This window comes from Nannobrachium achirus (genome assembly GCF_963921795.1).
Source record: "Nannobrachium achirus genome assembly, chromosome: 22".
NCBI classification, from domain to species: domain Eukaryota; kingdom Metazoa; phylum Chordata; class Actinopteri; order Myctophiformes; family Myctophidae; genus Nannobrachium; species Nannobrachium achirus.
In genome coordinates this window covers 5347987-5372174 of record NC_137829.1, presented here as the reverse complement: position 1 = coordinate 5372174, position 24188 = coordinate 5347987, and the positions used below count along the sequence as shown (strand labels likewise).

At 44.5% G+C, this 24188-nt stretch overlaps 1 protein-coding gene across 1 annotated transcript; it reads right to left on the bottom strand.

Moving 5' to 3' along the window:
- Positions 1 to 3873: 3873 nt before the first annotated feature.
- epsti1 (epithelial stromal interaction 1) lies at positions 3874 to 23962 on the bottom strand. Its single transcript, XM_080753655.1, has 11 exons — positions 23626 to 23962; positions 22018 to 22076; positions 21353 to 21436; positions 21056 to 21129; positions 19789 to 19872; positions 17208 to 17281; positions 16218 to 16302; positions 9770 to 9853; positions 8302 to 8375; positions 7690 to 7901; positions 3874 to 5804 (listed from the first exon to the last, which is right to left on the bottom strand). The coding sequence occupies exons 1-11, from the start codon at positions 23781 to 23783 to the stop codon at positions 5653 to 5655; spliced, it is 1140 nt and encodes a 379-aa protein (XP_080609781.1). The 5' UTR covers positions 23784 to 23962; the 3' UTR covers positions 3874 to 5652.
- Positions 23963 to 24188: the final 226 nt, after the last annotated feature.

Genomic DNA, 24188 nt, shown 5'->3' with positions numbered 1-24188 from the left:
GGTCACAGGACACAAAAGACCAACATGAAAGCTTGCCTTGTAAGCATGACCGGCAGCGGGTCAAACAGACATCAATACGTTATGACAAGGACTACAGCTTTATATAATGCTTAAATTCTTTGATATCATCAAGTGAGATGGACCATACCGACACGATTACTTTGAACTCCCACATTTGCTTCCCCCTACTCAAACAGAGAGAGTGTTTGGCAGAAGACAGAGTGAGTGTGAGGATTGAATTAAAGTTCTGAGGGATTCAATGGTCACACATGAGCTCATATGGTAACTTGAAGCTGGATGGCCCTTTGCTAATAGCCAAGACTATAAAAACAAATGGAAATGATTTCCTCCATATCAATATACTTTATGCTTTTCAGACCAACAGTTAATATTCTCCAGAGCTTCGTGGACGTGTGTATGTGTGTTTGACTGTGGGGGTGTATCTGAAGTGGACAGATTTTATTGTATTTTTCCCGCACAAGTTTTGGGGTATGTGTAACGCTACAGTGTGTGTGACCTCATTCTGAGTGGGAACCACCCACTGGGAATCCCCTAACTCTCAATGCAAGTAGGCTTTTGCATTTGTGCGTGCTCATGTTGTATGTGTGTAATGTGTGCGTTTGATAGAAAGATAAATAATGAAAAAGAGAACATATATATAAATATAATGGACAAACACAGACAGAAACAGCGTGTGTGTGTGTGTGTGTGTGTGTGTGTGTGTGTGTGTGTGTGTGTGTGTGTGTGTGTGCGTGTGCGTGTGTGTGTGCGTGTGTGTGTCACTCTGTGTCTGTGTCATTATGATTAAGTAATGTCTCGTGGACCGCGCATCCCCAAAAATAAATACTGGGTGGTCCCGCACCTCAAATGGTGACAATTGTTTGGGAGACGTACAGTGAGCGGCCAGACACAAAGTAGAATGTTATCCCAAAGCGACTGTTGCAGTAAGCCCTTAATGCAGTAAGCTCCGGGCTAAATCCTAAAACAGGCTAAAAAAGATTATTGTATCCACAAGAAGTCTGTTGGAAACTGCCTAGCTGTGATGGTTTGTGCAGCTGCGATGGGCTGGCACAGTAACGTATGCAAGTAACGAATGCTGAAGTCCGATCGCTTTGAGTTTATTCAAATAAATTACATTTTTATTTGATCTCACTGGAGTCCATTTTCAATCACATATAGGCAGGCCTACAGTACATGCGCTCTCGCCCACGTGCACACATACACACACTCACTCACGCACACTCATGCATACACACACACACGCACACGCACACACACACACACACGCTCACACTTGTACGAATGTGCACACATACAAACTCACGCTTACATATGTATACATATACTGTATACACTTGGTGGCTATTGGGAGGAAATGAGAGGTCTGCATGGAAGGTATTAGCATGGGAGAGTGTAAAAGACAGCCTGTATCCTGTATACCGCCTCCTGAGTCATCTGTGTTCAAGAAAAATACCCAGGAACACAGTATACTGATGCTGGTGACCACACGGGAAAGGATTAGTATCAATCACTCCTGTGGGAGCGATGTGGGCGAGTGTGTGTGTGTGTGTGTGTGTGTGTGTGTGTGTGTGTGTGTGTGTGTGTGTGTGTGTGTGTGTGTGTGTGTGCGTGTGTCTGTGCGTGTGTGTGTGTGTGTGTGTGTGTGTGTGTGTGTGTGTGTGTGTGTGTGTGTGTGTTTGTGTCTGTTCGTGTGTCTCTCTGTGTACGCACACAAACATGTGCAGTATGTCCTTCTTTTGTGTGTGTTTGTTTTGTGTAGTTTGGGTGTTATGCGGGCTGCAAGACTTTCCCGCTTTGAAGCTCTGGGAAAATGGACTGAGTGGGACTGAAGGATGTGAGGCCTTGCCTCACTTCACCTCCCCACCCTCCTCCTGGCTCCTTCTCCCGTTCACCTATCCATATCCACCTGCAGGGACGTGCTGGGCCCCTGATTCAGCCCGGGAAAAAGAGTTGGAGAGGCCCTCATTGCGCGCTAATAGAGAGAGATCTCTCTCTATAGTGCTGCTGCTACTCAAGGATTTGCCATTTCAGATCATGACAGGTGACAAGCCAGTGGGCCAATTACATGAGCTATATTTCCACTAGCCTCCTTCACCTCCCCACCTCCTCCTGTCTCCTTCCTTTCAACTATCCATAACCACCTGCCTCCTTTCCTCTTCTCCTACCCACGTTTCACATACAAATACATATTTTACAAAATACACGACAATACATTTGATACAAACTGACAGATTGACTGCCAAATATTACATGAATACACTAAACAAATGTTGTGTTTTTCATGGCGTTCGGAGCAGACAGCCAAAATGTTTACTCATACATTTGCTACATACTTCACAGATACTGACACCAGGACGCTGATACCAGGATACTGACATCAGGACCATAATACTGACACCAGAATACTGACACCATCGTATACTGACCAGGGTACTGACCAGGACACTGGCACTGACACATACAGTAGCATTACAAATAACCAAACGTTAGGCTTGTCTGACCATTTGGGTTATGCTGTAATGTACTTATCACAAAAGTAAACTATATCTGTAATGCATATGGAAATTTCCGTGAGGCTTCATTCACTATATTGAGGCAAGGTGATATGATATGAAGTCTGTCTCAAGACACGCCCTGCGCCACCTCTCATTTGTGGGTAAGCCAATCAGAGGCAGAGTAGAAGTGATATCGCAAATTGTGTCTGTGTGTGTGCGCGCGCTCGCGTGTGTTTACTCCACAGTATAAACCTGTGTAAATGTTTAAAATATGTCAATTTGAGAATACAATTACATAATAACATATGTATTTTATGTATTTAATACAGAAAAAAACACAAATAACAAAAAAGTATTTAAAATACATATTTCATGCATCTCTGCTCCTGCCCCCTCCTCCTTCCTCCGTCTCTCTCCAAAGAGAGAAAGAGAAGAAACCAACCTTCTGCCAGCCTTTTTCCCTTTTCCTGAATCACTCCCTCTGCCTGGGGATCGCACGCACACACATACACTCCCTTCCTTACACACACACCTAACCACACCATAAGCTTTAATACCCCAATATTGTTCTCAGACAAGGGATGTAGTGCTTTCTTTAAGCGCTGTGTAACAGATCCATGTAGCCAGAGGACACATGATACGTTCCCACAGCATTCCCTCAATCAGCATCCTCTGCATTTTATTGATTAGAACTTAGAGTGGCGGTTTGTCCCCACTACACTGGAGACTCCCTGCTCACTCACATACTTGTATACAGACAGACACACAGACAGGCAAACATATAATATACCCAAAATGTGTGCCCAAACACACAGTATGCACAGTAAAATTCACAGAGGATTTTACTCACACATGTACAGTATGCTTACATACCAAATGAATACACATACAGTATGCACATGCACACGCACACACACACACACACACACACACACACACACACACACACACACACACACACACACACACACACACACACACATCCCAGTAATGACTGTGGTTCATATCTCTCAAGTTTATGGGCATGACATTTCCAGTCCAACTCCTCCAGTATGACTTCATAGCACAATGAAAGGGGAGTCCCACCCTTTGTTCTTTGTTGCCGTGGCCAGGTGATAACCATCTTCTTTGTCCAGCAGCACAGTGATGTTACCAAAGTGGTATTCACAGCTCTAACAAGAGCTTTGTACCACCACTAAAAAAACAACTACTATAATCACTGGGCTATTTTATGACTGCTGACTCTGCACTTGGGAGGTATTTTCCCTTTCTTTACGACGAAACGTTTAACACTGCGACAGTTGCAGTTGACTAGGACATGACAAAGACACAAGCATTTGAACAGAAGACAGTTAAGATAGTTTTTTATTGAAGTTGTCTTGATCTTCAAAGACCCTGGGCATGTGATATGCTAAATGTGATCTACAAGAATCATAGCAGCACGACATAAGAGAAGCATACTGTACACGCATTGAAAACAAGGACACATCTAATCTGTGTCAATCTATAAACTAAGAGGACCCAGAATCTATTGTTGTCCATTTCCTTTGGAGAACCATGTAACAGATACTCATGCTACTTTGATTATCCCGTCCTCTAAAGAACACAAAACAACACATATTTAGAGTTTTTCTTCCACCCATCCGCACACACTGATTCAATTAAGAGCCAAACAAAATGATCTAAAGATTATGAGTCATCACGATGACCTACAGCTAATTTGGTGAAATGCACATCAATTCAAACCAATGTCAGGGCAAAAACACAGTGTGACTCACTATGCTCATGCAGACTGATATTGAACACAGCACGACTCAGATCAACGATAAATCGCTCCAGTGATCGATCGGAAAACAGATTATAATTGTTATCTTAGTATTATATGCAGGACGCAGGTTTGGCTCAGCATCAGAATAGCCCACATGCTGATATTGCTATTGCACGTTTCCATATGAAGAGGTGTTACCAATACAAAGGGAGCTTGTATGCTGGTCCAAGCCCTGACCACCCATTACATTTTATGAAATGTCATACGTAAGTAATAAGTAAGTAATAAAACTTCATAAATGTGAAGGCCTTTTTATGTAAAACATGAATTTTAAACAATAAAATGATCCGTTTGAAATTATTATTATTTATTTATTTTGTTGCCTATAATGACCAAAATGTAGTTCAGTGGTTCTCAAACCTTTTTAGCTTCATTACCCCCTTTTCTTGATTTCTGGATCAAAGTACCCCCTTTACCTGACTACAACATGTTGCTGAGAAACTATATCTAAAATATACAGTATATGCAGAAACTGCATATCTCCATATTTTACCTTTTTTTTTGGTATATTAATGCTACAAGAGTAGCAGATTTTACCTTTTTTTTTTGCTAGATTAATGCTATAAGCTCAAAACAGATCTACAAGCTACAAGCAGATCTACAAGCTCAAAACGCAAAGCGCTTTGAGCTTGTAGATCTGCTATTTTCGCTACTTTTGAATCCTGAAAAGTTGCGGTTTTGCACATATCCACCCGATGCTATGAATGAACTATAACCCACCTTTTGAATAACATATTGAAGAATAAAACATTACATTACGAATAAGAAAAGTAATGAAAGACTTGAAATTAGAGCATCCTGAGCACATTTACTCTAAACTGTGTCCAGTTTTTTCCACTTTCTCTCATGTACCCCCTGTAGTACCTCTGCGTACCCCTAAGAGTACACATGCCCCCATTTGCGAACCACTGACGTAGTTCTCAACCTGTGGGTCGGGACCCCCAGAGGGGTCCCCAAATTATTTTGGGGGGTCCCCAGATGATGAACTTAATGTGCAACATTGTTTTCTCACTCAAAAGTAAACAAACCAACATAAAGTTTATGTGTATAGAGGGTATATGCATGTTTCTAAGGTGACACTTTAGGGACTTTTTAATACCTCTAAAATGACAAATTGTGAAAATAGCTGTTCTACATGCTCACAACGCCTCAAGCATGTAGATCTGCTATTTTCACAACCGTCTTATACAAAATGTAATGCCTCAACCCTTAGTGCTCGTCAGGGTGGGGGGGGGGGGGGGCCCAAGTTAAATATGTGTACTTTGGGGGTCCCGGCCTGAAAAGGTTGAGAACCATTGATGTGGTTAATCAAATTAAGTTCATAGTTGCGCTGAGCAGCGCGTTGGCCTGCTGGTAGTCTCCATTACACTGCGTGAGGATGTCCTCCAGGAAGCCTCGGTCGCAGTAAGAGAACGTGCTCTCCAGTCTCATCAGGGCCCGCTCCAAATCTGGCTCTGAATCTGGAAAACACACCGGAAAGGATTAATATTCATGGTCTCATTATTGTACTCCTGAGACCGCTGCGGAAAAATGCTTCAGTGATTGCCACAAGCCAAAAAGGATTCACTTCTCATGCACAACAGAAACGTCAAATACTGTACTGACTTGTGCATTTATACAGTATAACCCCCCCTCCCTCTAGGTAACTGAACTTTCTTTAATCCTAGGGATATGTACATGCTGTCAATCATTCACACAAGAGCACCAGCCACTCGCGTCAGCCATTCCATGTTCTGTGCCTCTGGCTCTGTTGATTCAGACAAACGTACAGATTGAAAGAAAAGAGGGAGAATCAGAGAGGGAGAGGCTCCAACGTGTGAGGGAATAAATGAGGAAACGCCGTCCCTCCACCGCAGCGGTCGTGCCAGCCAGCCAGCCAGCCGGCCTGCAGCCTGTCTTTTCTCAGACAGCCCTGCCAACTGTGCCATGCTCCATCCCTACCGCTAGCCACATTCTGCCAGACGCAAATGAGAATCGGATGCCTGGGTGGTTCAGCCCTTCATGCCGCTCTCCAGAGGCAGCACACAGCGTCCCCGAGCCAGGCGGCTGGAGGGAGCCAGAGAACAGGCCTCAAGGGACAGAGGGGTCTCAGAGGGAAGACGCCGTCACCCAGCTATGCAGGAGATTAGCTTAGGCAGGTATTGACAGAGCGGAAAGCCCTAATCAGCGTGCTGGGAGAACACAGGCCGGACGCTGCCTGACAGCACGAGGTGCTGTGGTGTTCCAACATGGGGGATTCGTACCCACAACCTATACGGTGCCAGGGCGCACCCTCGGAAGGTGGAGTCACGTTCGAGGGTGCGCTGACTGTTGTTGGTGTTGTTATAGAACAGCGTTGGTTAGCCACAGATGGAGCACGAGCGCGAGGAGGAATTATAGCCATTACTATAAGACAGAAGCTGGGACTGTACTGGGGAAGGTTTGGGCAGAAAGCAGGTGCTGGGAGAGGGCCCTTTGTTTTTGGATTCCTCTGCTTTGGGGATAAACAGAGCAATGAGGTAGTGATAACAGTGACTCCAGCACATTAACCATGTTTACAGTAGCTGGAGGGTAAGTTGCAGTAGCTATCTAACTAACACGACGCTAGTTCCCAACGCTGGCTTTCTTGCCAGGAAACTGAGAGTCATTCGTTTCTGTCATTCAAAAACATTTAACCGGTGATGTTTCAAATGCTGCGTGTCAATCTTTATGAACTCAGGCCAGTTATGAAAGGGAGGAACTTGGCATGTCAGTTTGGCAGGAAGCCGAGTGTCTGTCAGACTGGCGTAGGCTGGAGACTTTCAAGAAAAATCTCCCTCCCTTACTGACAGCTTGCTAATTAATGACACTCAATGCAATGTGTGTGTGTGCGTGTATGTGTTGAAAACATGTTTTTTTCCCGATGTCATTCTTGTCCTGTGTCCTGTCTGCAAATTCACATGTTTAAGAAAGTTTGTGTAAGCCAAGAATGATATACTTTTGTAACCCCATTCATGCCTGGAAACAGTAAGCAAAGATCTACTCTTTAAGAGTTGGAAAAATGTTTGCTTACTCACACCTACACACATACACTCACACACACGAAGTAGCATGAGTGCCAAGGGGCTTGCGCTTAAGTGCCACACATAACCACCTACCTACATCTCTTAAGGCGCTGTAGCGCCTTTGATTTAAAGACAGACTAAACAGACAATCAGAGCGCCTTGAGTAAAAGGATGAGGTGGGCAACCGGCATTTCCAATAAGCCAAGCGTCTGATTCAGATCTGGTTAACCAGGGATGAGCCAGAGTGAAAGAAAAGGCGTGAGAAACAGCAGAACAAGAGGTATCCACGCATGCAGAGAAGTGACGCAGGGTGGCAGCTTACCAGCCTCTGTGGCCCAGTCGGAAGAGCACTGCCCGGGGTACGAGTCTGGACGAGTGGGGGGGTCCTCCTGTGGTTCAGGCCTGTGGGCCTCCTGGATGCTGAGGTCTTCTAAAGACCAAGAGGAACACCTCCCCTCTCTCCGTTCCTCCATCTGACTTGTGCCACTCGCTCTGTCCCGGCCTTCTATCTTGTCCAGGAAAGCTGAGTTCACTCTGTGAAGATGATGGTGACAATCCTTGATTGTTTTTGAAAAAGTAAAAAGCAAAGTCTGCACACTGTCAAATGCTTAGATGTTTATTACCACCACATGTGAAATTTCAAACATCCGCTCTTCATCAGAGGTCTGTGTGTACTTAACTTTTTTCTGTCCAGTATTTATCATTTAGAAGATGTACAGTACAGTACGTGCTTTCACACTATTTTGAATAATGATTGATTGCTTTGCTTGAAATGACTCAAGTTCTTTCTTTTCTGTCCCTTCACTTAACTATGTCCAGACTTCTAGTGGTAATTAATGATTCTTTTGTCTTAGAAAAGAGGCAAATGACCAAGAGAACCATGGAATGCTAAAGAAAGCAGATGGTCAACGCATATCAGAGACCCCATACCTACCTTCTGTGATCCAGCTGTACTTCTCTGCTCCTCTCCTCGTAGTTCTTGCTCTGTTTCTGCTCCAAGGCTTCACTCTGGGAATAACAGATCTCTGTCAGTTAGGGCTCACAATTTTGGCCACAAAAACACTCATGTGCAGTATCACGCTACAAGTATACTAGTAAGACACCTCAGGGTGACATGCAACCTCGCCCTTGCCAATTCTTGGCCATCTGGCCAGTGATGTATATGGGACATTACCAAATATGGGCATTCCCAGATATGTCCTAAATATTGATAACATAATATCCTTAATAATGTCCTTAATATTGATAATATAGGAATCTCCATATATGGGCATAAAACGTATATTAATTAGTAAAGCCAAGCAAGGCCTTGGCGAGTTAGGGCCTGGGTTTGATGCCTGGGGATCTCCATAAATGACATAAGCCTAAGGGATCTTCATATATGGGTATAAAAGGGATACCCATATATGGACTGTCACTGTGATATCACCTGTGATGTCACAGTGACTAAATATCCAGGGTTTAATCTTTGATGAGGTGATATCACGTGACATCACTTCCTGTACTGACTGAAAGACGGAAGGACGGACAAGCTACGACATTTCAAGTCTAGAGTCTGTGCTGTGCCTTACATCCAAATTGATCTGAAGTTACTGACATGGGCCCCCAAACAAGTCACAGAGAGAGTGTTGGCAGGTGATTTAAAGGTTAAAAAGTTTAACAAATTCTAGCTTGGATCAAAGTGATTTCAACCCACCCAGTTTCATGGCATTCCATCCATTCGATTTTGTGTTCACTTGTGTGCAAGTGTAAAATGTGGCCTAAGAGTAGCAATAAATAATGAAAGTCAGTGGGCATAGGGTCATCCATGAAACTCAGTAGGGTTCATCCTCCACAGAGCATGACGTGGTACACAACAAAATCCATGGCATTCAGCACTTGTTTTCAAGATATATCAGACGGACGGACAGACAGACAGACAGACAGACAGACAGACAGACAGACAGACAGACAGACAGACAGACAGACAGACAGACAGACAGACAGACAGACAGACAGACAGACAAATCAACCGACCAACATGGCCATCTTTTGATGACCCACTAGTGGGGCAAAGGAAAAAAAAAAGCTTACAATGCCCTTGAGTACTGGAAAGAAGTTGATAAAAGTCTCTTATCAGAGACTATGGTGAATAGGTAACTGAGAGCTGCACTGATAAAGGCCCAAAGCTAGGGTAGAATTTAACTTAAAAATAGAATTGTCCTGTGCCACATGATGTTGAAATACTGGCACATAAACATGAACAGTCTCTCCTACAACTTGACACCAGACGGAACCTATTCATTTAATATACAGCAACACAGTAAAAGCTTGGAACCAAATGGATCCTTCCATTCGTACACACCCTCAGAGTTAAACACTTTTACGTTGGATACTTCAACATCACAGTTTCCCTCTTTTACCTTCTTTCTCTGTTCCTCCTTTTTCATCTGCAGGGCTGAATTTTCCTCCTCCCTCTGCCTCTCCCTCTGATCCTGTGCTCGGAGCTGGGGCAAGGGTGAAAAACAGGCTTAACATTAGAATCTAACAAGGGATGGGACGATAGTCGTTATTATCGTTTATCGTGATAAAAAGGGATGTGCTTGTGCAAGTACCATTACATTTATCGTGAAATTATCCTCTGTCATGCACTGGGGTCAATTCACCTTTATTTGCCGAGCTGCATATCCGGTACCATTTAAACCCCCTATAATTGGTAAAACAGACCTGGCGATAACGTACTTGATACAGTTTTCTTTCTCACTCTCTACCAAATCTATTTGCCAAAAAAATAGATGATCTACACGCATTGTGAGCTTGTATATCGGCTATTTTTTGGCAAATGTTCCGCCCCAGGATAACGGACGTTGGGAATATTTTGATTATCGCGATAATATCGTAAATCGCAATTTCTTTGGACACAATAATTGTGACATGAAATTAAAATCTAACTAGTAAGACGTCTCAGGGCGACAAGCCACGCCATGTCTTGGCCGTGTGGCCAGTGATGTATATCGGACCAGTTACCCATATATGGAGATCCATGTATATGCTGCTGTGAGTCCCCAAACATGCTTACCCAGTTATTGGTTATGTGAAAATCCTATGACGTCTATCCCTTTTATGCCCATACATGGAGATCCCTGTCTGAACCAGCCACATAGATATGGGCTGTCTTTCTCCATATACTGTATCGGCATTCCCATATGAAGTCCTGGGCTTAATATTGACTAGCCTACAGCCCCCTGCGGGGGCCTGGCCCCTTTGTGTGTGTGCCTGTTAGTCCCCCTTGGTGTGAAGCAGACAGACTGTGATGTTGCTCTCTCTGGAACTGCCCCCGGACTGGGAGTGCGCTGCTTGGTGACGCCCATTTGTGATGTAAATCGCATCACAGGACAGCCGCCTACAGGCCAAAATTTGGGAAAATATTTTAAACATTTGGGGATTATGAGAAGTAGAGACACATCTGAAGGTGATAAAGTTGATGTTGGGCAAGGTACATGCGTTATTGATTTTTGTATTATGTTTTTTAGACAATTGAGCAACTGCTGAACGTGGAGTTACAGATGGACCAAGGGACCAACCAGCATACACACTATTTTTTGGGGTGATTCTAATTAGGTTGTGGGATGACATCAGGGATCTCCATATATGGGCATAGAGTGGTTCCCATGACATCACAACATACAATCCCTAAACAAAGTGTCAGGCGTTACCCATACGGTAATGGACAAGCTGTGCCGTTTCTGACAGTAAACTGAGACCTACGGTCGCAACAAGACCCTCCACGCCCGTTTCTGTGTTGCTGTCCCTGGACAGAGCCGTAGGAGTGAGTTCTCTCTGCTCCCAGGGAAGGAAGTAAGGAACCGAAAGAGGTTTGGTGGGCTGGTATTCTCCCATCAGAGTATACCAAACAAGCTCCCACTAACACCTGGGATGCAGACACACACACTCACAAGTTGCGTGTGTGCATGGGCAAATGTGCGCACGCACGCACGCACGCACGCACGCACGCACACACACACACACACACACACCCACACACCCACGCATGCTCACATACACAGGGGATGTGAGGGGGAGATTAATTTGCCTTATGGAGCCATCCCTGAAAGAACAACAGATCCCAGAGTCCCAGTCAAAACCACATCAAGAGCCCGTCTCTCTCTGCGCTGCACCCGGAGGCTTTCATCTCCCCGTCAGTGACGTCTATCTGGGAGAACTATGTTACTGGACCCTGGGAGCAGCTCCAGAGCAGAGGAGAGGAGAGGAGAACTATGACTACAAATTGGAACTGCTATATAAAAGATGTTTTTCTATTTTTTACAATTGTTTCTCACCCCTTCTTATTTTATTTTTTTCGTTTTTAAGTCATTGCCAATTACCCCCAGGTACATTATGTACCGTATAGTTCCTGTCACTGCCAAGTTGCCAACCTCTATTGTTGGGTCTTGGGGAGGTTGTAGAGTAGACAAGTCATTTCTGATAGCCATGGTTTCGCCAGCCACTTCTTTTCACCTGACAGTGAGAAGTTTCACCGAGAGGGCATAACACGTACGGAAGAACATGCTATCCCTCCCAGTTCTGCTCCCTGCAGAACTGGTGCCCCGACCAACCTGTAAAGAGTCGCTAGTGCAGCAACACAGATCACCCTCCCCTGCCGATGTCCCACCCATGAACATGGCCAATTGTTAGAGTTGTTGGAATGCCCAACCAGGGACTTAAGCCACCTAGATGCCCCAATTTGTGAGTAGGTCAAAGAGAAGAAGGGAGATAAAGGTAAAAACAATGGAACAGAGAAGGGGAGAGGTGAGGCAGGTGAGGTGATGACAGGAGATGAGAGATGACTAGAGGAGGGCAGAGAGGAGAGAGAAAGGAGGGGAGAAAAGAGAGAACCCTTGCTTCTTGAACTAATCAAGGTTTAAAAACAGGTTCTAATTCAATTAACCCATTTTGTGGCGGGAACCCCATTTTGTAACTATACCTTTTAGGACGGGAAACCCCTTTTGGGGTTCTTGTTGCTATGTACAGTATATAGCAATGTTTTTGTAATTTTTGAATAAATGTTAGAAGTTTTTCTGAAAACTTAGGTCAGGATTTAGAGGGCATTTTTAGAATTGGCCTCAGCTCCTAAATGGGTTCAACTATGAACTGAGTGATGAATAGAACACTTCTACAACTCCAGAATCCCTCCCACTGCCACCCAACCAGGGGTGTAGTTGTCACGATTTAAAATGAAGCAAACACGGAACTGAAAGTTCCTACGGAACTGAAAGTTCCTATGATTGGCCGCTAGTTGCGCTGTTCTGGCACCAGAAGCAACATGATCTCCATAGGATTCCATTCATTTCCCCTAACTTTTACATTGATTTTCTTACCTTAATAAACATTGTCATACGTACTTTATGGTTCCTGTCGCACGTTTAAAGCCTCATTTCAATCACCAGGATTTGCGTTTTGTGAAATTATGGTCCAATTTATGTTATATTTGATGTTATAGCAGGGTATGCTGTAGGAGGGGCTTGTGATCATAGGCTTGCCTTGTGATGATTCTTCTACGTGTGCTTTATTTTCGGCAAGCTCAAGACAATGTCCCATGTATCCCTGCGGTTGCACGTGACCGTTGGCAGCCAATAGCATTCCTTGGGTACCATTAAAACAATGATGGCGGCACGCATACAACGGCCAAACAAGCTTCATTTGCGCAGCATAGAAACCAATGGCTTTCCACTGTCCATATTTTTTTTACAGTCTATATGCACCCAACCAGTCCATAGACAACCCATTGGCATTGTGTAGACCATTGTTATTGTATTCTTTTCTGTTTATTTCTCCCCACCACTTTTCTTTTTTCTCCCCAATTTTAGTTGCTATTGTGTTTGTCCCTGTCACTGTCAACCCCAATAGTTTGGTCAAGAGAAGTAGACAACCACGAGGCTCCTCATACACATGAAGTCTCCAGCTGTTTGTTTCCACCTAACAGTGAGGACTCTCACCAGGAGAGAGGAACATATCCTCCCAGTTCTTCTCCCCGCTGAACAGGCGCTCCGCAAACCTGTAGGAGTCGCTAATGCCGCGACTTCCCACCCGCAATGCACCCAGTCAAGCCAAAGACACCGTAGAGCAGTGGTCTTCAACGTTTTCAGTCCAAGGACCCCTTAGTTGAGAGAGAGATGAAGCAGGGACCCCCACAACCTTTTCAAAGATTCCAAATGGTTTCATTATTTGACAGCACAATCGTCAGTATATTTTGGATTCATGTCAATTTGTGTTTTCAGATATTTAACCACTTGAACCGTCAATACTTAATAAATTTGACCTTTCTCTCCATAATTAGTCGTCTCTTTTTCCCCTCTACACCAAAGCTCTTTGCCAAAAATAGCCGATCTACAAGCTCACAGCGCATTGCGCTGCGAGGCGTTGTGAGCTTGTAGATCTGCTATTTTTGGCTAAAGTTCTCAAGATATGGACACTAGAGTTCAAGTGGCTAATGTAAAAAAGTAGAAAAAAATGCTATCACTCAAATATTTGGAGGACCCCCTGTAGTAACTCTGAGGACCCCCTAGGGGTCCCGGACCCCCTGTTGAAGACCCCTGCCGTAGAGGAATCAAACCCCAGTCTCCATGGTGGCCGGGCAGGAACTTTACCCCTGTGCCACCCGGACAACTCTATTGCTCCTTTTCTGTAGCACAGAGAAGAAGGAAAGGTAATGACAGAGGAGAGGAGAGGAGAGGAGAGGAGAGGAGAGGAGAGGAGAGGAGAGGATGTGTTGGTGGGTTGCACCAAGTACCATCTGCTTGTATCAGTTAAGCCTGTCTGTCTGTCTGTTTGTCTGCAAAACAAACTCCCTTCTATTGCTGTAATTGAACTGTTTCCATTCTGTGGGTTCTCCTTTCGCACTATATAGCTTCGAGGAATATCTCTGCTCTTTTCTCTCTACGTTGGTACTGCCAACTCTCCTGGCGAGTGACTTGGCTGAGGACTTTGAGGAAAAATAGGGACTTGCACAACAAAAAAGCCGCACAAGAAAACATTTCCCCTGTCCACCAAGGGAGCTGTGTGTGCGAATTTAACAATGTTATGAGTCACCGCATAATACAGTTAGAGAGTACAGTATCACACACTATCCCCAGGACTGAGGACTTCACCTCTCTCTCTCTCTCTTTACTGAAACGTAGGGAGCACAGACAATGCTATTAGCACGACCTCTGACTCCTTGACAGAAGCTGTCAACGCTCTGCAATAAGTATGTCGTCTTTGGAGCTAAGAATAGCTCCAATGTTCTCAATATAACCTCTTCACCTTTCAAGATGTACAGTGTTTGTTTTATTTAACCTTTTAGCTTGATGAGTCAGGTTGATGAAAAGGAACGCTACCCACGCTGACAGCAGGGGGTTGTGGGTGGAGGTGTACGTTCCCGTCTGAGGGTGTTGACAAGACATTTGCTGCATGACAGGGACTTGCAGAGAATGTTAGAGAGGCAGGGGCTGAAATTTCTAAAAGGGCCTTTTGGTGAAAATGATCAAAAAATAGCTGCCCTTTAAGCTCACAACGCGTCGCAGCGCGATGGGTTGTGAGCTTGGAGGTCGGCTATTTTCGGTGCTTGATACCACACTGAACTAAGCATATTCAAGTCAATACTGGAGGTGTGGCGTACGGCATGGATTTCTATACAGAGAGGGCAATTCTTTCAACATAAGATGCTATTTTCAAGTTCAGGAGAGTTTGGACAAGGTAATTCTCTTGAATGCTGCCTTCAGGTATGGCATGGAAAAGAGGGTATTTGCATTTTTTTCACCACAGTGAAAACTGCATTCATGGTCTGGAGAGGACAGTTTTTACAGACGGATAAAAGGGCAGGGGCTCAAGCCCCATTTAATGTCTATGTGTGCACGTGCCTGCTGCGTGACGTACAAGGGCAGGACAAGGTCGCCCCCTGCCACTGGCGGGTCTTCCTGTATTCCTTTGTCTGATTGGACGGCTGGGAGCTTTGGCTGTCCTCCAGGTACTTTTACTAGAGCAGGTTATTCCACACCATTACGTCTGAATTGTGTCTAGTGTCTAGTGGCAGGCTCGGTTGTATCTGTATCCATGTCTCTCTGCCTCTGTCTGTCTATCCGTCCATCTGTCTGTCTGACTGTCTCTCTGACTGTCTCCTCTCCGCCACTCAGCGTGAACTCTGAGAAGTCCCCGTGAACTCTCCTAGCCTTCCTTCCTCAGTCCCTCACTGGAAAACCATGATGGGAAGACAGACGGAGGGGAGAAGGAGAGACCTATAAGAGAAAATGGGGACAGGAGAAGGCTCGACAGAGTCAACAAAGAGTGAAATAGACGACTGAGTGAAGACAGCCGAGACGAGCAGGAGGCACAGAGGCAGGGAACAGAAGTGACCCGTTCCTCTGCGTGTTTACGCTTCCCCTGGCTGGGAAGGCTGGCGTACTGCTGGGTGCCCGGGCCCTGACCAGCAGATAATTGCAGGGGGATCCGGCCCTGGCTCGGTCCCCTTATTCTGGGGGCTGCTTCATAAAACCCCGCTCTTCCCCACTCCCTGAAAGCCCCAGACCAAAGTGTGTTTACTCAGAAAACAGGGTTCAAAGATGGACGCGTTGGTGTGAATCACCACAGCGGTTCGGGTCTTTGACCCCACAGTGCTGAACCCTGGGACCCTCGGGGCCTGTGAGCACAAAGACATGTGGACATGGATGCCTAGTCCACCCACTTGCATGTACAGTACATGCATGCATGCCCTGTGTATAAATAAGTGGACACATGCACGCACACGCTCACACACACACACGCACGCACGCACGCACACACACACACGTACAGTACTGTATGTGCACACTATGCATTTTGTGGCCGCTGGCTTACCCAGGATGACGCATGTGTGGCACTGCTTGATGCCACTGGAGCTGGGCCTTTCCGTTCGAGCTTCTGTAGAAAATTCTCAGTCGACCTGCAAATAAACACACATTATAGTCTCTCTCCTGCTGACTCACGCACACGCACGCACGCACGCACGCACACACACACACACACACACACACACACACACTGTGTGCGCACTGAGATATGAAATGGTATTAGTTTACTCCGCAGACACGGCACAGGCCAGACAGGCAGACAGTGTTGGGAGTCCCTCAAGGTCGCCTAAGTTTGTCTGTCCTGCGCTGACACAATCGTCCCATTCACTCTCACTCTGATCATCAACTATCCTCCCTCACCCCTCAATCTATCCCCTCACCCGCAGCTCTAAGTATCGGCATTGTTCCCTGAAGTTAACACTTTGGTTTGTTGTCCCGCTGTTGTTATTTGTCTCTTCTGAAAGTGTCCGGTGTCTGAATACCGCGTCAGCTCGCCTCTCAATCGGGTAATTGACGAAAAGTGGTCTTGAACCGATGCTAAACGATCTTGCATCAAAACCTCATGCCGACATTCCAAACTATCCCCACCGTCAAGATGTTCTACTTAACTGCAATCACTAGCCACTGCAATAAGGGCTTCACAGGAATCCTGCAGTGACAAAGTAAATACAGGCAGTCAGATCTGAACCCAGTGTCACCTGCCCACATTTCCTCTTTGATGTGAGTCAAAGATATGCCCTGGGGAGGCGGTGGCTTCATTCATCCTTAAAGCAAGCTGCCGACAAAACACACACTCTCCCTAACTTCTGAAGAATAGGTCAGTGCTTGAATCAAATATTGAATGTTGCGCTTTCACAAAGGGCAAGGGCAGTAGCTGGAGTCATCTGACACCCGGTCTGTTACTGTGATCCTCTGCCGAACAGGGACAAAGCACAGCACAACACAATGCTGAGCGGTGACAGCGGTGAAAGCCAAGTGAAACTGATCCACCACTGACCTGAGCTGATCCTCTTTGAGCTCGCTGCGCCTCCTCGCCTCCTCCTGACGCTTCCTCTGCTCCAGACGCTCTGCCTAAAATACATCAGTCACAAACTACTTAAACCAGGGCCATTGTGCTGCAGCACTCAATCCATCACATAGATATAACCTAGCTAGTGTAGATGCGTGTCTCACTAGCTGGGCATGCAGTTGAATTAGAGTGCAGGAGTTAGAATGCAACACTGATCCAATGCATTTAAATCAGGGGTCTTCAACGTTTTCAGGCAAAGGACCCCTTAGTTGAGAGAGAGAGATGAACCAGGGACCCCCACAGCCTGTCCAATTCCATATAGTTGCATCGTTTGACAGCACTATCGTCAGTGTATGTTGATTCTTGTTAATGTGTGTTAACCACTCGAACCGTCAATACTTAATAATCTTGACCTTTTCACTTAATCTTTTTTCCCTCTACACCAAATCTCTTGCCGAAAATAGCCTATCTACAAGCTCACAAATTGTGAGCTTGTTGATCGGCTATTTTCGGCTGAAGTGGCTAAATATGGACGTTAGGGTTAACGTGGTACTGTAAAAAGGGAGAAAAAAGTGGAGGACCCCCTGTAGTAACTCTGAGGACCCCCTAGGGGTTCCGAGCCCCCTGTTGAAGACCCATGATTTAAATAACGAATGCATGATTGGACCTCCCAGTGCCAAATTCTTAAATCAATAATAGATGAGAGGGAGTGTTATACTGTGAAATATTGGCACTAGTGTGCTGCGGCCCACCAGTGTCAATATATCACGGTAGAGCAAAGCCTTGGGTGTATTACTGACATTATGGCACAGTTCAATATTTATGATTGGATGCCAAGACAATGAAGACACAAGCTAGTTTTGTTTCAGTTGTATGTTTATTCTACAAAGAAAATGTGTTCTTTGATTGCTTTCCCTTTTTAGTGCATACAGATCCTTGTTTGGAAGTGGGATAAACTGTTGATTTGGCCCATTTGGGGACTGCAGTGCTCATCACATTTAGGTTAATTGTCAATTGACCAATTAAATCAAATACATTTAGTATGGAGCTAACTTTTAACTTACACCCAATAGCAAACTCATGCTGTTTAATGTTATGTTGTTTCTGGCATTTGGTGGCTGTTGCGAGATTACAGATAAGTATAGGGATACTAATCTCTCGAGACAGCCTCAGAGAACGCTACAGACCGATAGGTGTCGCCCTTTCTTCTTTGACGATGGGTTCCCAGATTGAGGGATACAGATACAATATACAATATACTGTTGTCAGGAGATATTGACACTCATTAGAACGCCTCTCATATCTCATATCTGCATAATGCTTGCAGATAATATACTTATTGCCCATGAATGAGTATGACATGTAGCTATAATGGCTGTAGGAATGAGTGATTATACATTTGGGCCAACACTCACACCTGTGCAATTGAGAGCATGTCAGGTTTTATCCATCTTAAAGACAGGGTACAGGCTGGGCTCCTATAACACAAACACAGTGCTAAAGTCCTGGATCAGAGATTCACAGTGGAGTATTCAGTTATGGTGGTTTGAACACTCAATAGCTTTCCACCCAATAGTTAAGCAGCCTTGTATCTCAGGCTTTCCCAAACCAAAGTGGGTCAGGATGGATTCAAGCCCCAGAGGTATGTCTTGGCCAGACTGTTAGATCACGTCTAGCATCTAACCAGGGGTGTCGCACCAAATACTGGGCCCTGGGTACAAGGATTCACTGCGAGGCCCCCATGAATGTTCTTCATAGGGGGAGGAGGGGGTTTAAGATTTGCGCATATTTTCACGACTTTTCAAAAATAGCAGATCTACAAGCTTGCAGTGTGGCACTCAGTGCCACGCTGTGAGCTTGTATATCTGCTATTTTTCAATAGCTAAAGTATAAAATAATTAAGGGCCCTCCCCCTTGGGCCCTAGTAACTCAGTCCCACTCCCCCCCCTTTGTGACGCCCCTGCATCTAACACTGAGAGAGAACAGGCGATTACATAGGGACCTGTTTAATTGCTGGATTACCGGTACATTCCTATGGATTCTGAAAGGTCATGTTGCAACAGAGAGAAAGGTCTGCGGGTTAACCACCCCTGTCTTCGGTATTAATCACCCTCCCTATACTCCATTTACCACTACTAGGCCGATCGCAGAGCCAGACACAGAGTAGTCTTAAAGCAAAGTGGGCAGCAGTCTGTGGTGGTTGGAAACCCCTGAGATCATTAATTAGGTAGCTCTCATGGCTTAAGTGATGGCTGTATGAGAGCACTGAGCATAAGCCCACCTCCACACAGATCAGCTCAGGTGGACACTTGTCTGCACTGACATCTACTGTTCGATTTCAGTACTACAACACCACTGGGAAACTCCAACATGACAAAATGCAGCAGTGCTGAATGCTGAGGCTAATTTTGTGGTTCATTTTTAGGTTTTAGGTTTGCTTCTCAACAGCTGTGAAATCATAACCGTATGTATGGTGAGTTTAGCTGATCAATGCAGTTGGATGGATGTCGTGTTGAAATACGATGCACTACTCGAGTCATAAGTGCACAAGGAGGAACGTTTTGCTCACCTTCTCCCTCGCCTTGGCTTTCATCTTCTCTTGCTCTTCTTCCTCCTCTTGTCTCCTCCTTCTGTCCAGCTCCTCCCTTTTCAGCTTCAATTGACAAAAACAACCAAACCCCACTCAAAATAGAATCTACATCTGTGGTTCTCAACCTTTTTCGTCCACCTGCCCTTTATACAATCCGTATCCATTACATTTAGGCTAAATTTCTGCTCTGAGAGTTCATGTTTGTGTGTGTGTGTGTGTGTGTGTGTGTGTGTGTGTGTGTGTGTGTGTGTGTGTGTGTGTGTGTGTGTGTGTGTGTGTGTGTGTGTGTGTGTTCCCAGCTAAGTCTTGCCCCATGCAAGATCTCACTATTTCCATAGATAATGCATTGGTGACTTCAGTTCCGACTGCTAGAAACCTTGGTGTGGTCCTGGACACCCAGCTATCATTTAAGGCACATATTGCATCAGTCACCCGGTCCTGTAGGTTCACACTCTATAACATCCGTAAAATCAGACCGTTCCTCACCCAGGAGGCAGCGCAGCTCCTCATTCAGACATCTGTCATATCGAAACTCGACTATTGTAACTCTCTCCTCACTGGTCTCCGGCATGTGCACTCAAACCTCTCCAACTGATCCAAAATGCCGCGGCACGACTGGTCTTCAACCAGCCTAAGTTCTCACATGTCTCTCCCCTTCTCCGCAGCCTCCACTGGCTCCCGGTTGCGGCCCGCATGGAATACAAAACACTGATGCTGACCTTCAAAGCAGCCAAAGGTATGGCTCCTCCATACCTCCAAAAGCTGATCAACCCCTACACCCCCACTCGTTCACTTAGATCAGCCAACACAGGGATGCTGACCGAACCCTCGCTAAAAACTCCAGGGCAAAAATCCACTCGTCCGAGACAGTTTGCCCTCTTGGCTCCCAAGTTGTGGAATAAACTCCCTGTCGCACTTAGAACAACGGACTCACTCGCTACCTTTCGCCGTGGACTGAAGACTCACCTTTTCAGACTCCACCTAAACCCTTAGCACTACAGTAAAATCAATGACCATACATGAAGCTAATTAACATTTGTTTGTTAGGTTTCTTTAGAACTTGATTATATTGTGTTTTTCTCTAGATAGATATCCATTTACATTGTTATATTGCTGTTAATGTACTGACCTATTATCTTGTTTATTATTGCGATGTTGTATCTGCTTATTGTAAGTCGCTTTGGATTAAAAGCGTCTGCTAAATGCCTAAACTGTAAACTGTAAACTGTGTGTGTGTCAAAAGTACCTTCTTCTGCAGTTTAGACCGGCGAAAATCTACAACCTGCTTCTGCCTGGCCTCTTCCATTGAAGCATGACCACCTTGATAAAACACACACGCACACACACGCACACGCGCACACACACACACACACACACACACACACACACACACACACACACACACACACACACACAGAAATTAGATGGGAGTTGAGAGAACAAAAAAAACAACAATAGTATTTTTTTAAACTCAAGCTCAATAAATGTGATTTACTGTCTGCTACCACAGTGTGATGGTCGGCATGTGAATTTGTTCAATTACCTGTCCTTTCAGGGGGTTCGTATACAGAGGAGGGTCTGTTTGCCTCCCTCCATCTCTGAAATTCCTCTTCCTCTTTCTGAGCCACTGGAACAATGAAAACATACATTTCATTCACACAGCTCGTGTATTTGAAAGAAAAATGCTATGATACATATGACTGAGTGCAGTTCACTTTGGCCCCATTGTCTCTGAAACTAACTATCACTATCGTCGCCAGCCAAACATGAGGGAAGAGAGCGCTGAAACACAACCCCTTCATAAATAGGGATTTTGTCTGTAGACAGACACAGGTACAGGCTGACTAAATAATCGATTTAAACAGTTTTTTCAACTCCATCATAAAAAATGTATTTAACGGTGCTACCTCAAACATCTGTAGGTGTCTGGGACTACCTTTACCTTTTGGATACGTTGTTGCGAAAAATGTGATATTCAATGCATGTGGACGGTTCTACCTCTGCCGGTATAGAGCCTTGTAGGACCTCATCTCGGCGCTAATAGCGGAGGATGAGGTCATAAATGGGGCTATGCTTAGGCAAATACTAATGGGGTTCCATAATAAAGTAAAGTAAATGGACACATTAGAATATGAGAAGTGTTCTGGTGTAAATGAGAATGCTTTGCGGTGACAGCTGACAAGAAGAGTTAAATAAGTCTGTGCTTACTTGTTTTCAGCTTGTTCCATCGAGATACATTGGGTGGGATCTTGGTGACTCCAATGGGCCTGAGAGGTGGTTAAAAATAAACAGACTAATTCAATAAGCCTGCACAAACAGAAAATATAGCAGCTCTCCTCTTCCTGCCTAAATCCGCTAGATTCAGATTGAGTGCCTGCTGCGCTTAAAAACCATCAGTAATCTCTTCAATAAGCTGTCATCAAGACATAACGTGATGTGAGCATCTATATCAGCTATTTTCAAAGGATTTTGACACATTTTGAAAGCCTTTGACCACTGAATGCATGTCAACCAAATCATTGTTGACATGGTTGACATATCACCAAAAACATTTTTTATTTTTTTATCTTAGCAATTTGTAGCATTTTAGAACTATTACAAAAATATTATAACATGTATACTGTATGCATTTGGCCCCGTCCTGTAAAATACATGATATAAAATCAAATATATCATCAAAAAAATGGTGCCTAGTGTTCTTTCCCAGGTGTTTCGCCCAGGTGGGCGTGGTTGTGTGCCTAAACCTAACCCTAACTGACCTTAACCTCAGTTAGGGTCGATTCATACTCCACTTTTTGAGCCTAATTTATTTCAGTTTGGCTCTGTCTAAAATATGATATGGCGTCATTCAGAGACAAATTAATGTTACACGCCCCGATCCTCTGAATGACGCCATATCATAGTTTAGACAAAGCCGAACCGAAATAAATTAGGCTCTAAAAGTGGAGTATGAATCGACCCTAAAGGCCCATTCCCACTGGGCCAGATAAACAGATACAAAAATATCTGTCTCCATTCAAGTGGATGGTAAGGTACAGATAAAAAAATATCTGTGACAGATATCCTATAGTTTTATCTGTATCTTACCATCCACTTGAATGGAGGAAGATATTTTATCTATTTATCTGGCCCAGTGGGAATGGGCCTTTACACTGTGCCTAAACCTAACTTTAACCCTAACCTCACAAACATTAGGCTATGCCTAACCCTAACAGAAATTGTGTTTACTTTGTGCCTAATTAAAAAAAATCCTTTTCCCTTATTTTATTTTTTATTTTCTTTCTTCTTTATGAATGCTTTTCCTCATTTGTTATTGATAATTAACTACCGGTATGCAAAGTAGGCTTCTATGTTCTATGAACTTCTATCCGTCTGTCTTGATAGATAAAGTGGTTCCTGTGTAAATAATCCGAAAAGCTTACTATCTATGATCTCCTTTTAGTTGACCCAGGAATTGTACTGTCATGAAACTGTACCTTTTCAATCAAACCTAACCTAACCACGCCCACCTGAGCGAAAAACCTGGGAAAGAGGGAGTCCCCAGTGTTCTTAAAGGGCCCGCAGTTAGCTAAGTTCCATACAAAGTACGCATGCGTAGCGCCTACATGATTCACGTCGACGGTCGAGTTTCACTTTCACGTCACAAGAAAGTGAAGAAACGAAACCGATACAATCACCAGCATTTCATAACTTAAATGTATTAAATAAAGTTATTATTACACTATTGAAATGAATAAGTTTTCTACACATTTTATAGTAGAAATGTAGAATCATTAAATAATCGCTGACTGACACACGACACACCCCCTTACTCACGTTTGAGAGTTAGTTTCTTGAGCTGTTGATGCTGCGGTAGCAGCGTTTCCATTATCATTTGCCTTTTCGTTGGAATGATCATATCCAGATATATTTCTTCTACCGGAGGTTCTCTCGCCGTTATTCAGATATCTTGGGTCATTGTAATTAGGGTCCATGATCCAACACAGGCTTACAGAGGTTTGTTTTGAAGAGCGACCTGCGAGTTGTCAGGACACCAGCTCGAGTCGTTCGTCTTCTGTGAATGATATTCTTGGCTGAGTCGATGATCCGCTGTAGTTTTTATTGGTGTCAACACCTACTGAACTAAATGGCAACAGCAACCTCGCCACTTCGATACTGTATCTTCTGTATGTGAACTTTGAAACGTAATTATTTACATAATCTACTGGGGAAAAAACATGACCTAGGCAAGTTAGCTCGATACAGATAAATGGACTGTCATGAAGTGAAACTGCAACAGAACTGGATATTTGTGTTATTCTCTGTTGGTAGTAGTGGCACAACAGATAGGACCTACACTACATCCCCTACAAAATATCTTTAGGTCATTATTAAGATCA